Here is a 15,077-nt window from a genome sequence, read left to right on the forward strand (position 1 = left end):
TATACATATTAGTGTATATATGTCAGTCCCAATCTCCCAGTTCGTCCCACCACCGCCCCCCCCACCTACCACTTTTCCCCCCTTGGTGTCCATACGTTTGTTCTCTACATCTGTGTCTCTATTTCTGCCAAAAGCTGCCTTTTAAAGGCATGTGTGTCTAGCATAATATCAGGGTGCTACTGCTGATGAGACGGCAACCAAAGAAAACTGAAAGGCTTTCTTTTTAAAGGTGGTGAGAAGGACTAGCAAATTAGCCTCTACTGCTTGTGTTTGCTACCGGGAAATATGCAATGAGAACACATCATATCCCACATACCGCGGAGCGGCTGGGCCCGTGAGCCATGGCCGCTGAGCCTGCGCGTCCGGAGCCTGTGCTCCGCAACGGGAGAGGCCACAGCAGAGGGAGGCCCGCGTACCGCAAAAAAAAAAAAAAAAAAAAAAAAAAAAAAGTCAGGACTTGTGGGTAAAATCTTGGCTTTGGTGGTTCAGATCAGGACCCAACTTAGCATTGTGTGCTTTCGTGTGGCTACAAAGAAGTAAAAATTTTAGGAGTCTCCTGACTTATCAAGTCAGAAGATGATACAAAATTGAAGGATGAAAACTCCTGCATAATAAAAGCTGCCTTTTATTTTTATTATGGTTTTGAATTTTTGAATTTTATTTTATTTTTTTTATACAGCAGGTTCTTATTAGGCATCCATTTTATACATATTAGTGTATATATGTCAGTCCCAATCTCCCAGTTCGTCCCACCACCGCCCCCCCCACCTACCACTTTTCCCCCCTTGGTGTCCATACGTTTGTTCTCTACATCTGTGTCTCTATTTCTGCCAAAAGCTGCCTTTTAAAGGCATGTGTGTCTAGCATAATATCAGGGTGCTACTGCTGATGAGACGGCAACCAAAGAAAACTGAAAGGCTTTCTTTTTAAAGGTGGTGAGAAGGACTAGCAAATTAGCCTCTACTGCTTGTGTTTGCTACCGGGAAATATGCAATGAGAACACATCATTGCAAAAAAGAAAATCCTAAATTAATTCCTCCAAGAGTCATCTCCTCAAAGTAATTCCAAATCTGCCTGGCAAAACCCATCTAAAGAAGTCATTCTTAGTGCCATGATTCTTTTGAGTTTATTATTCAAGTGAAAATAACGCTGGATTTATGAATCACTAGGAATCATCTGACGGGACTGTGCTATTCTAGTTAATTAATCGATAGTAACCTTGGGAAATGTGCCATTATATAATTTGTAATTGATTGGATGACTGCTGTGCTCATGTCTATGAAAAGTTGGATCTAGACTCTAATCATGAAGGCAAAGATAAATCATATCACACTTCTTACTAGAAAATCAGATTTGAAGTGAACTCATTATGACTTAGAAAACTTTTCCCATGAAGAGAGACTTTGTTTCATAGTGGTAGCCCCTACAATAAATGCTTGATCCAGTAGACAGTATTTAATAATGGATTCCTAAGGGCAGAGGTTCTCAAACTTGAATCTCAAACTTGAGACCCCGGGGTAGGGGGATGGGTGCAGGTAAAAACACAGATCGCTGGGCTCTACCCTCACAGTTTCTAGTTCAGTAGATCTGGGTTGGGCCCAAGAATCTGCATTTCTAACAAGTTCCCAGGTGATTTGGATGCTGCTGGTCCAGGGAACACACTTTGAGAACCACTGCTTTGGGACATTAGGGCTGAATTCTCTTATAGAACTCAGGCTGAGAAGGATTATAGTAGCCAGTACTTAATTATTTGTTGAATAAGTAATTATGTTGAACATCATGTAACAGAAACAGGAGCACTATTAAGGTTTTCTACTCAAAATAGGTGTGACTCATCTAGTATGTGTAGTTCACCAAACCAAAATTTCAAGAGAGCCACTTACATTTATGTTAATTGTAAATTGTAATTCAATCTCCTCAGAGATAGCAGCTCTTTTTTGAGCAAACCCTCTAACATAAGAGCTACCTGCACAATACATGAAAACCTGAACATATAAAGGTGGCAACTATTCTCCTGGCCAAGGACATGACTTTTAAAAGCCTTCTTAAAACAGCTCTCCTGGCCTGATTAAATATTGTTTTACCGATTATTATCTATATGTAAAACCTGTTTTCAGGACCAGAACCCATGTACCTGTATGCATCTGCCAATAGGCCTTACATATGCTCTACAAATGCCATGGCCAGGCAATTGCTTTTCTCTTTATCGATAAACATGATGGGAACCCAATTCTAGCTAAAGGGACATATTGTTCGTCTCTTATATGTGTCAAGGACCAGTGCCTAAAAGAACATTTCTAGGTAGTGTTGATACCATGTGCTTGCTTCAACATTCAAGTAACAGAATGGAAACAACTCCCAGTGAATTGATTGTTAGTGCGTGTTAATATCTCTATCAGCTGGGAAAATGGAACCCATCCAAGAGAGAGAATTTCAGATGGGGTCTAGTTACAAAAGTGCTGAAGGTCAGAAGCAAACATGGGATGGCAAGGTTACCCAGTGAGTAGAACAGTGGGAACCTCCCATGGCCCCCAGGGCTGGAGGCACAGAAGGAAGAGGTAGTGTCCCCAGACCCCCAAAGCCAGCACTACCCAGTAGGCACTGAGGCCATAGAGCAGAAAGTCGTCCAGAGCTGGGATCACTGAGGACATGAAGTCACTGTTAGAGACACAGCCTGGGGCAGAGAGAGTGGGGGAAAAATACCCTGGCTTTCTGCCAAACTCCAGCCTTCCACACTCCTGCAAAGGTCCTCTATTGACCAAACTGAACCAGAAACCAGTTCCCAAAGGAGCCTGGGAAATTTCGTCTGTAGGGATCTGTCACTGCTGATACAAAGCAGAGCAGGGTAAGGGCGGGGAGTTTGAGAGCAAATATGCAAATAACAGGCAAAATAAAAATGAGTGAAATCCTGTGGATTACTTTTCCATTTGACTAACTTGTTAAAAGCTACATGAGAAGGGAAAACTACACCTAAGGATAGCAGGGGGACCTCCCTCGTGGTCCAGTGGTTAAGACTCTGCGCTTCCAGTGCAGGGGGCGTGGGTTCGATCCCTGGGCGGGGAGCTAAGATCCCACAAGCTGCATGGTGTGGCCAAAAACAAATTTGAAAAAAAAAGGGATAGCAGGAAGCTCTTTATTTTGCATGCTTTAATTTTAAATAGGATTTACATTATATTCTAAATTTATTCAATGGAAATAGCTCCAAAATTATACCACTAGGTATTCATTAGGAAAATATATCTTGATATATTTTTATCCATGCCAATATACACTTCTTTTTAGAAATGTTTCCAAGGTGTAAAGCAAAGCTGGCCTATACTTGGTAGAGCCAGAAGCGCAAAAGAAACTAGAAAGCTAGCAACTGAAAAGAAAAATAGAGATTAAACTCTTTTGAAATCAGAGTATAAAACAGATGCAGAAAATGATTCAATTTATAAAATTCAGTTAGGTTTTCCTCCTGAACATAATGGTTGTAATAGGCAGTACAGGGCACTGTGCTTATCTTTGGTCGGAAGGCTTCAAGAGAAGTAAGTGTTCCACTTTTAGGAGGTTACCTCATTTTAAAGCCCCAATAAATCTTTATTGGATCTTTATTTAGCTATTAATGTGTGACACTAGCTAGTTATTCGATCGATAAACAGACTGTTGAATACGGCAGAAACAACTCCCACTTAGCCTCCACTTTAGCAGACAACGATGCAGAATGGCGAGAAATACTATAACATACTCACACAGAAAGTCATCTGACTTATTCCGTAAAATATACCACCCTTCGTCAGCCACTGCGAGAACTGGCTGAATTCGACTGTTGTATTTGTAATGCCATCTTTCTGGAATCTCTTCTTTTTTGTAAACGGTCAGATTAGGATGAGCATGGGCTAGTGCTTCATAGACTTCATCAAATCTGCCTAAAAGAGAAGGATGAGGAGAGGCAGGCAGAACAAGACACTCACTGCTACAGCCAAAGAAACAACCATGGCAACAGAGGTCAATCAACACAGACATCCTACTGACGTAGACAGCCAGCAAGTTCAAGGTAATGAAGCCTCACCAGACACTTTAGAACTCCCATCCCCTTTGAGGAAATAATCTTGTGGGGGAAACTGAGAAATAATCTTCTCTTAAAGTAAATTCACCTTAAGAGAAGACATTTTATAGGACCAGAAGTCTCTAATCCCTAAAGATTAAATACACACACATACACAGGTACTAATTGGTGGCACAAAGTAAAATGTCAAGGGCACTGCAACATCCAAACAAAACCAAAGAGCTAAGTTCTGGTAGTTCTGAGTACAGAAATAGAGAATCTCAAGACAAGAAAATTCGGTAAGTGGAGGGTGAGGGTTGGTCAAACGTTCTTTGAAACCCTGGAGGCGTTGCAGAAGTACTCCCTGTAACTTCAAACGCAGTAAACCTGGGCAATATCTTTAATCCTTTTCTTGTTTTTCAAATCCATTTGTTGGGGCTTCCTCCCTGCCAACAAGGGAACACCATACCAACTTGATCAGGGGAACTGAAGGGTTAATGCAATTTTCTTAACCACAAAAGATTGCTATTTTGTATTGAATTGGTAGAAATGTTTGTGTGCAGCTGCACGTGCCTATTTTAACATTCACTGTTTCCTATGATCTTCTTAATTCCCCTACGAGGGATCTAACTCTCATTTGTGAGCTCTTCAGCTTTTCAAGATCCGTTTCCTCATTTGATACCTAGACTAACGCCAGGAGGTGATAAAACAAGTCAGGAGTGCAAGTCTGAGTCTTGCTCTGCACTTACTTTTTGACCTGGGGATGTTAAACCTTTTGAGCTTGTTCACCTATCTTTAAAACAGAAATAATGAGAGACAGAGCTGGTATGAGGCTTCGAGGAGAGGTTTGTAAAAAGTTTGAGGTACTGTTACTACTTCCCCTGTTTACAGATAAGAAAACTAAATCTCAGGACAACCAAAACTCTCTCCTTCCTATACCCCACTGCTTCCCTATTAAGCAGGTCCTAACTAAGGATCCACTGAAGGCTTTAGGGCTTCCATAAAATCACTGTAACTGCAGGCACATTTTGTATATATCTTCCCATCTCAATTTCTCTGAGAATGGAGGCTGTAGCTTTCACCATATCCAATGACTCCAAAATGGTTAAATGCGACTACCATAAATACAGAGAGAGTATCAGTTTTAATATTCTAGGAAAAAATGAAAAATCAGACTCTGAGAAAAGAGAGTTTGTCTTTTCAGAGACTAAGGATTAAATCCCAGAATATTACCATGACAAAGGCAAGCACACTTGAAAGACACAGAAACAAAAATCCCCCACTCAATCGCACTGGGCACACGCAGACCCGGCCCCAGACCACCAGTCAGTTCAGACTTACCTTCTTTGGGCAAGATGGCTGCCACCGGCGAATGGTCAATCAGGGTATAGTGGTCTTTATCCAGATACTGGTCAAGCTCTATGATCCTTTCCTCAGAACACTGCGTCATTCCGTGATCACTTGTGATGATTAGGTTCAGAATGTTCCACAACTTTGCCTTTTTCAGCATTCGTATGAGATACCCTAACCTCTGGTCAATATCTGAAATGACAGGCCCCATGAGTGGGCTGTCTGGTCCCAAATGGTGGCCCATGTCATCAGGTTCTTCCCAATAGAGAAGACCAAGATTGATGGGCTCTTTCGATGTAAACCATTCAATAATTTTGGCAACTCTCTCTTCAAATGAAACGGACTCATTGTAAGGCATATAGTAAGTAGGAAAGCTTTTATGTATTTTGACATCTGTTCCGGGCCACATGGCTGCACCACTTGTATGTCCTGCCCTCTGATTTGTGACCCATATTGGCGTCGCTTCTTCCCAAAACTCAGAAGCATAAATGTTCATATTATCCAAGGAGAAAGATTTGTTCAGAACAGGATCAAACATGTCATTTGCCACAATGCCATGATTCTCGGCAAAGAGGCCAGTTACCAAAGTATAATGGTTAGGGTAGGTCTTTGTAATAAAAATATTAGTAACTTGCTTCACGTGGACACCATATTCTTTAACATGATGAAAATGGGGTGTTGGAACTCTGTATAAGTAATCCCAACGGAATCCATCAAATGAAACTAGTAGAACCTTTGGCTGGTCTGGTTGGAGAGAAAATGTAATTGAAAGTGTCAATGCAGCAAGTATGAAGGACACCCAGAGAAGTTTTGAAGTCATTTTCAAAGTACTTGATCAGTTCAGTGTAAGATAATCTGTTTAAGAAACATACAGAAGTTAATGGCAATAATTTTGTTTTGTATACTCTACCCAAAATGCAAAGGGATGGTGCTTAGTAATCCCAGTTATATCATAAATCACAGCCTGGAAGGATTATGCTGCAGAACTTCATCTTAAACAAGAGACCTGGGGCTCCCTGTATAAATAAAGCTAAAAATTATATTTGCATTTTAGAAACTGTTTTAGTTTCCAAGAGTTTATTGAAACATTCCTCAAAGAAATTATTTAAATAAGCTCCTCAAATATCATTTTAAAAGATGATATAATTTACATACAACTTTTCAGAAACATTTTCAGGTTGACTCAGACTTCTGACTCCTGGTCAGAAACATTTATATAGTCAAATACCTGTGGACATATTTATCATTATGGTTAGATGGGCTATAGGAACCTAGCAACAAGCAAATTTGCACTAGCAAATTCAAAAATAATACTTTTTAAAAGTACATGTGTACACCTCTGTTTTTCAAAGGCAAGGCCTTATGTCTGGTCCATCACGGTAAGAGATGTGAGAGATGTCATGAGAGAGAGGAGAAAATAGATTAACTTGGTATCCTGAAGTGACAAAATTTGTGACATTCAAATATATTTGTGAAATGTAATTTGCATTCACGTATGAATAATCACAGCATAGCCTTCTTTAAACAAAACAATTAGATTCTGAACTAAGTATAAACTGAAACATAATTCTAAACTTTGATGTTGACCTTCCTAATCTTAAAATTCATCAACATTTAATCCTATCAGTGATGTGTGTGTGTGTGTGTGTGTGTGTGTGTGTAGAAAAGGCACTTCCCAGGATTAACTAATCTCTTGGGATCAAGGTTGTTGTTATTGTCGTGGGTAATCTGCCTATATTTCTAAAAAACTTTTATTCTATTCAACAAAGCTAATAAGAGATAATACGAAAAAACAATACATATGTAAATTTGGTCAGTTCCCACTGGGTTTGCAAATCCGGTAAGGATCTTTTGTTCTCTCCCTCTGCTGTCCATTCTTGCATGAAGGTATTTATAAGCCCACCGAAACCTGGATCTAACTGTATTTTGTGCCAAGAAATCTCTTGAGGGACTTCCCTGCTGGCGCAGTGGTTAAGAATCTGCCTGCCAACGCAGGGGACACGGGTTCGATCCCTGGTCCGGGAAGATCCCACATGCCACAGAGCAGCTAAGCCCGTGCGCCACAACTACTGAGCCTCTAGAGCCCGTGAGCCACAACTACTGAAGCTCGCATGCCTACAGCCCGTGCTCCGCAACAAGAGAAGCCACTGCAATGAGAAGCCCGCCCACAGCAACAAAGAGTAGCCCCCGCTCGCCGCAACTACAGAAGGCCCACGCACAGCAACAAAGACTCAACGCGGCCCCCAAAATAAATAAATAAATAGACAGATAGATAAATAAATTGATATTTAAAAAAGCAATCGAATTCAGCTTTTGACATCTTCCTAATTTGAATATGCTGAAGACATATTTAAACCTCAAAATTAGACCCTGTCTTGCCTTGCTGTAAGTGCAGGTAAATAAAAACTGCTTGGCGTGCTTGCTTTGCTATCAGGGGCAAGAATTCTGTTTTGTTTTTTAATTGATTTCAGCATACCTAGAGCTGAAATTGTTGCTTAAACTGAAATTGTTTTAGGTATTGATCTCCAGACAATGGTTCAAAAATTAAATTTAAAAACTATTTCTCAAACAGCAATAAACTTTCCAAACCTGAAAGGAACGTGAATAATCAGTTCCCATAAGGAACTGCAAATACACTTATTAACATTTCTGGCTAAGAATGGTGATCACTTCCTCTTTCTCTCCTTCACCTTCCTAACACAAGGAAGGATACTATGAACCAAATACAATCTAAGGCTAAAAAAGAATCAACGACATGAAACATCTGATTTTCCTCTATCTTAATAAATTAATTCAGCAACTGTGGTAAGCAGGAAAGAACTGCTTTCCTGGGACAAATGAAAATAAACGAAGGTTAAGTGTTGCCTCAAGCTTAGGAATGTTTGGTAAGAGGAACCAGCATCATCACATCGATGACATAAAGCAACAAACTGGGAAGTGGGGGTAGGAATGGAAGAAGATATGGTTTCTTCTCCACGCACAAAATGCTGCACTGCGCAGTGGAATCCCTAGTTCTGGGTCCAGATTTCACTGAGCTGCTTTCCAGTTCCTCCTCCCCTCCAACCCTTCCCCCACAGACTGCCTTGGAAACCTGGAGGGACGGGGCGACACGAAACGAGAGGAAGGACACTGAAGGAGGGGTAGGTGTGTGTGGAGCGCATATACATCAAGAGGGGAGGGTGATACATCGCCCCATCTTCTTCACCGGGATTCCATCCTAGCTCCTGGAAGGATCTCGGGGTAGGGTACGTTCCCAATTCGCAAACCTCCCGCCCACCAAGGCTGGCAGATGCCCTAACGTGGGCTCTGGGTATGTGTGCAGTGGAAACGGGTGGGAGGGTAGTTTTGGGAACCCGCAGGAGGCGGGTGGGTCCCCGGCAGGCCAGCCTCCCACACTCCCGGACTCTTACCCTCGCGGCGATCCGCTCGGTCCGCATCTGCTTGGGGCAATGGGAGGGAGGGCCTGGAGGGGGCTCCCTCCCGCAGACCGGGGACAATAGCGGGGAGGCGGCGGCAGCAAGGGGCGCCCCCGCCAAACTTGCAGTCCCTCACCTTTAAGCCACCTCAGCGCAGAGCACCTGACCAGCAACGCAGGCCCGCCGCAGGCCCCGCCTCTTGGCTCCCATTGGCTACAGGGGGATGGTTCCTGCTGGGGTTGCGGAGCAAAAGCCGGGCTCCTGGGATCGCTGCCCCGCCTGTCAATCAGCGGGCGCGGGGCGGGCGCTGGGGGGTTCGGAGGATGGATAGGGCGGGAGCCGGGGAAGCAAGGGGAGGCGTGGACCTGGCCGGGAGGCCCGAGGGCGGGGAGGCGAAGGCGCCGGGCGCTCGCTAAGGTCGTCTCTGCCGGGTCACGAAACCTTTATGCGCTGCGCCTTTTCTAGACGGGCGGTTGTGCCTGTAGTGGGTGATGCAGAGAGATCATGGTGCGCTATCCCATTTTTTTGTTTTGTTTTCTTACCACAAATGGGTGGCACCATACCCTGGACTTTACTCCGAGGAACACCTGAGCACCGCAGGATGTCGATAGGACGATGCAAAATCTAATTTAAAAGGATTTAATTTAGTGAGCTCTGCAGCCCCAATGTTTATTGTCCAGGTTTTGGCAATGTCAGGTCTCTGAAGGATCTGCAATAGTATGGCACCTAAGAATGCACATATTACAACAAGCCGGGTTCCGAATCGGGTTAATTTACACAGGGTGAGAGACTGAACAGCATGGGTGCATCCAGGGCCAGACTCTGCTCCTAGCTTTGTTTCCAAATATGCGATAAGGCTATGAACTTCGGGTCTGATGCCTCTTTCAGGAAGTCTTCTTTGGCCTTGTTTCTACTTCTCCCTTACCATAGTGGATTAATTTTTCAGGTTTTTTTTGTAATCAGTGGTATTTTTATGTCAGAGGGAGTGCAGGCATGTGCACAGTTTGCCAGTTTGATCCCAACTATATTTATCATAAATTGTAGCAGTGACTTTGAGCTCCTCTGAATTTGTCCATCTACAGAATTCCCAGGCCTAATTCTGACAACCATGCAATGGGCAATAATATCTGCTTGGTTGTCACAACTTAAGCTTCAACAACCTAAGCCGTTAAAATGGAGAGCAAAGCCAATAGCTCTGGGTCCCCTCCAGGGCTCACATTCCCTGTCTGGTATACTGGGACTGTAACATGAATAGACAGTCCTGCTGATATTTAATTAAATTGCCCCAACTTGGAACGGGGTGGCCCAGGATTATGTCTTTGTCCCCCTAGAATAGGCCCCCCTATGTTCTCCCCAAACAGTCAGAGAACAGCATATGCTGATTAGAGAGCAGAGTAGTGAAAACAGGCCTGTCTCTTACACGGATCGCTGAGCATTGTTGGACTCTGTTCAGATGACACTGCCTGGCTCTGCAGACGTTTTATGGAAGACACGATTGTATTCCCGACCCACCCCTGTGAAACAGGCATGGTGCAGCTGTTAACCACAGTGCACAGCACGGAAAACGGTGCGTGAGGGGGCCAGCGAGTGCCAGAGACACTGCCCAGATCCCCATATAATGACATCTAGTGTCAGCTGGCAGGCTTGTTATATAACTTATGCCTCTAATGGTAAAAACAATCTGGCTTACATAGTACAGCTACAGGAATGACTGTAAAAACATGGAATTCCTGCTATCTGTACCAGCCCTTCTGTCCTCCCTGTTACCTCGATTTCTGTCCAAATGCAATCACTACTCAGCCAGTTATGGTCGCCTAAGCCACAACCTGTTGACTGTAGCTATTCCTTTGTTTTATATTATTGAATTAATATATGTAATCATTGAGCTAGTAATATTTTTCTGAATAATGGTGGAACAGAAGAATCAACTCCTTTCATGGGTTTTGGGCTGGAGATGGGGGTCCCTGTGCCTGCCTAATAGGGGTTGGAGAGCTCAATTATTTTCTTCCTCAGGAGCTGGAAGAGGTTTGTGGTAAAACTGGAATAGGATCTTTTTTTTTTAATGAAATAGCCAAGACTGGCTCTGCCACAGATGTTTTGTTTTCAACACTAGTCTGTACCATGTGGTAGGGAAAACGAGCGCATTATTTCACAGTTTTAAAAATCTTCAAGGTTGTAATATATTCCACCACAACAACTAAAATAAACAAAGTCTATCTCTGAACCCTTTATAGAACATTCTGCAAAATATGGGTCTCACATATTGAACATCCATTGATTAGGAACCATCAGGATTCTCCTTCTGGACGGACTTTAATTCTTGTTTTTAATTGATGTATAGTTGACAGACTGACAATGTTTCAGGTGTACAGCAAAGTGATTCAGTCATATATATATATATGTATATATAAATATACCTTTTCAGATTCTTGTCCATTATAGGTTATTACAAGATATTGAATGTAGTTCCCTGTGCTATACAGTAGGTCCTTGTTGTTTATCTACTTTTTATATAATAATGTGTATCTGTTAATCCCAAATACCTAATTTATCCCTTCCCCTCCCCCGCCCAGGACTGACCTTAATTCTTGATAAATAGTAGGTCTCCACTCATTTGGATTCATTAGCAGAAGTTCAACCCAATGAGTGAAAAGTTAAATTACAGATTAGTCAAAGATTTAGTCCAAGTAATTTTACGCCTATTAGTAATTTCGGCTGCTAATGATATATCTGTACTAATTAGAACTATATTTTCACACAAACAATTAGTATGTTTTATTCTCAGAAAGCTTTATGTCAGTCAGATATAACTGTGTAAACTTCTTTGCATTGCTGGATTTTGCAAATTGTATTCATAGTATGTTATTTTCCTAGGGCTACTGGAACAAAGCACCACAAACTAGGTGGCTTCGGTCAACAGAAATTTATTCTCTTACAGCTTTGGAGGCTTGAAGTCTGAAATCAAGATGTCGGCAGGGCCACCCTCCCTCCAGAGGCTCTAAGGAGGAATCCTGCCGCGTCTCTTCCAGCTTCCGGTGGTTCTGGCGTTCCTGGGCCTGTTGCAGCTCCAGTCACTGCCCCCATTGTCACATGGTGTTCTCCTCTGTATGTCTCTGTGTCTCCACATGGCCATGTATGAGGACACCAGCCATTGGAATAAGGCCCTCTTTAATCTAGTAAGACTTCATCGAAATTTAACTAGTTACAGCTGCAAAGATCCTATCTGCAAATAAGGTCATCTTCTGAGGTTCCAGGAGAATGTGAATTTGGAGGGTTGAACGCTATTCCACCCAGTATATGTAGCAAGCAGAATGTTTAATTTTTACGGCTCATCCTAGGTCCAAAGTCCATGAATTATGATTAAAATGGCTCAAATCAAGGAAACTGACAATATCTATTGCTGATGATGATGCAGAGCAATTGCAACTATGATACATTGCTGGTGGGAACGGTACAGCCATTCTGGAAAAGTTTCATATAAAGTTAGAGGTGCCCTTATATAACCGAGGAATCCCACTCCAAGAGAAATGAAGATATCCCCTCAAAAAGTTATAAGCAAAGTTTAATAGCTTTATTCATTATTAAAAGCTAGAAACAACCCAAAGGTCCTCAACGGTGCATAGATACACAAAATTCTGGTATATCCATAAATGGGAGACTATTCGTCAATAAGAAGGAATGAAGTACTGATACATGCAACAACCTGGATGAGTCTCAAAAGCCTTTTGCTAAATGAAAGAATCCAGATACAAATGGCTATGCACTGTCTGATTCCATTTATATGACCTTCTAGAGGAGGCAAAACAATAGGGACAGAAATTAGATTGGTGTTTTCCAAGGGCCAGTTGTGAAGGGAGGGGATTGGCTGGCTACAAAGGGCCACAAGGGAACTTTCTGACGTGAGGCACTTTTGATTGTGATGGTGGTTACGTGACTGTCTACGTTTGTCAAAATCCAGAGAACTCTATATACCTGAAAATATTGAATTTTACTCTATGTAAATTATACCTCAATAAACAACAGCAACAGAAAATAAGCCCTGCTTTGTGATCTTCCCCCACAAAGTTCATGAATTAGGCCTAGTGGAGATTGACTTTTAGTGGTCACGTTTCTGTGTGTAGCAGTGAGCCGATCAGCTCAGCCTGCAGCATATCAGAACTTGAACTTGCGAGTCTAGGGACTCCTTGGGGCCCCTGCTCTGCTGCTTTTCATGTTCTTTCACTTTATGAAGCGAAGTCTGGAAACCATACAGCAAAGAAAGGGTTATTTTCTAGGCTAGAACTGAATGTCATTTGTTGAATAACCAAATCAGTTTAGGATGTGCTAATGCAGGCAGGAGGGACAGTTGTCTTCTGGTATCTGGTTTGAGGTCCATCTTGAAACAAGAAGTTCTCAGAAGAAGCCAAATACAAAACTGCACGCATGTTTGTGGTGTACGGGGTGAAAACATTTAGTCAAAACCACATTCTCAGCTCTTTGTGGAGAATACAACCCTCAGAAGCCTCTAAGTAGTACTTGGTTTAACCTCACCATTTATTTTGAAAAGCATTGGCTTATCATGGGAATTGTAATTCTGCAAATTTACTCAGTGTGGGAGGACCTAAACATATTGTCCTCCTTCCAGGCCAAAAAGACACTCTAGGTATTTATATTTTAAATGTACATATAAACATCCTTTGCAACTATTATGTAGTTTGAGTGTGCCCTGGGTTCTTTTGTCAGTGTTACAGTTTATGAATAGACAAAGCAGGTAGCACTTGATTTTACGGCTTCATGCTTTCTTGGCGTGGCAGAGTAGGGAAAACCATGGGAGGGTTCTCCCTGCCCCATCCCCAATGGCTACAATTTTATAACTGGAAGGTCATCTCTTTGCGTTAAGGCTTTTCTCGCAGGCGTGATGCCGACGCACCTCTGTTAGCCATTGGCTTACACACGCGTGTGACTAAGTCTGATTCACTCAGAGGAGCATAGTTTCTAGGAGGGAAAGGCCCTTAGAAGAATGGGTCGGTAGGATGGGCGTTTTCTTTTGAAAGGCGAGTAAATAGACTGGTCCCCCTTTTATGCATGAATTAAAATTAGTATCTTTTTCTCCTGTTAATTTGTCTTATGTCAATTTTATTATTAGTCTGGCCGCACAACTCAAGAAGCGTAGAGGGGATAATCTCCCCTCCACACAGCACCGTGCCTTTTGTGTGCCCTTCTCTCTCTGTCACGTGACTCTCCTGTGACGCTCTTTATGTTGCCCTGTACTCTTCGAAGAACAATTTTGCCAGCTCTCATGATTAAGGGCATCTCATGACATTTAATTTCCTCTGTGGGATCTTAGCATTATTGGGTAGGATAGCCAGGGATGTGTTTTGCATCCCACAGCTGGCCAGAGAAATTCCTAGTTTTTTCATAAAGGATGTTACACGAGCCCTCTGGCCTTCTAGATCATGGCTGCGTGACTATATTGGGAGCACTGTTTATACTCAGATCATGAATTATCTTCCTCGAGATAAGAATGGGCAGAAAAAATAAGCAGGACCAACTTTATGTCAGGAGTCTCACATCTTCTATCCATCTGTTTGTCATTTAACTGAGGAATTCGAAGGGCCATATGTTAGACTCATTATCTGATGTTCATTGCATCAGAGTTAGAAAGGGAAGGGATCTGTCCCTGGAGAAAGATAGGGATGAAGTCAGGAGGTAAGTAATGCTCACACATGAAAAGGGCTGAGTTAGCCAGTGCACTCACTGGCTCAGTAAAGTATAGGAAACCCCATGGGTATCATCTGGCAGAAGTGAATCAAGAGACTGGCAACGATGACTGTGGGTATTTGAATTGAACATGACGTGGGGAAAGCAGACTGCTACTATATCTCCCCTGCTATACCTTGAACAGCTTGTGAGCATGCATGGTCTAAAAAAAAGTACAACTGCAGCATAAGCTCACCATGGGGCCCTGGCTAATCCCCCAGAGTGACCGGCTTGTGCTTCACTCACTGCATTCCATCCCCATTCCTCCACACGGGTAATATTTTAGGACCTGGAAACGTAATTTGCCGTGGACTTTGATAAAATCCTGCTGCAGAAACCTGTTCATTGATTTAGTCATGATAGAAAGTCGGTATCGAACACTTACTTAAGCCGTTTCCCTCTATTAATTTCTTTAGTTCTCACAATGGCCCAGTGAGGTGGGTACTATTATTATTCCTCATTTTATATATGAGGACCCTGGCCCAGAGAGATTATTTTATTTTATTTTTTTTTTAATTTTTTTTTTTTTTTGCGGTACACAGGCC

General features: G+C 42.4%; 1 protein-coding gene across 3 annotated transcripts in view; it reads right to left on the minus strand.

Moving 5' to 3' along the window:
* The window catches only part of ENPP5 (ectonucleotide pyrophosphatase/phosphodiesterase family member 5), a 42,675-nt gene that overhangs the window by 3,685 nt on the left and 23,913 nt on the right, over nucleotides 1-15,077 (minus strand). The window contains exons 1-3 of one of the 3 annotated variants that reach the window (XM_007125264.4): nucleotides 8,930-9,016; nucleotides 5,369-6,232; nucleotides 3,732-3,908 (exon numbers count right to left, since the gene is read on the minus strand). In XM_007125264.4, the coding sequence (XP_007125326.2) occupies nucleotides 3,732-3,908; nucleotides 5,369-6,197 (1,006 nt within the window). In that variant the 5' untranslated portion in view covers nucleotides 6,198-6,232; nucleotides 8,930-9,016. The other 2 variants (XM_007125263.4, XM_028479260.2) reach the window with 2 other exon arrangements.

The sequence above is a fragment of the Physeter macrocephalus genome, chromosome 18 (assembly GCF_002837175.3).
Source record: "Physeter macrocephalus isolate SW-GA chromosome 18, ASM283717v5, whole genome shotgun sequence".
NCBI classification, from domain to species: Eukaryota; Metazoa; Chordata; class Mammalia; order Artiodactyla; family Physeteridae; genus Physeter; species Physeter macrocephalus.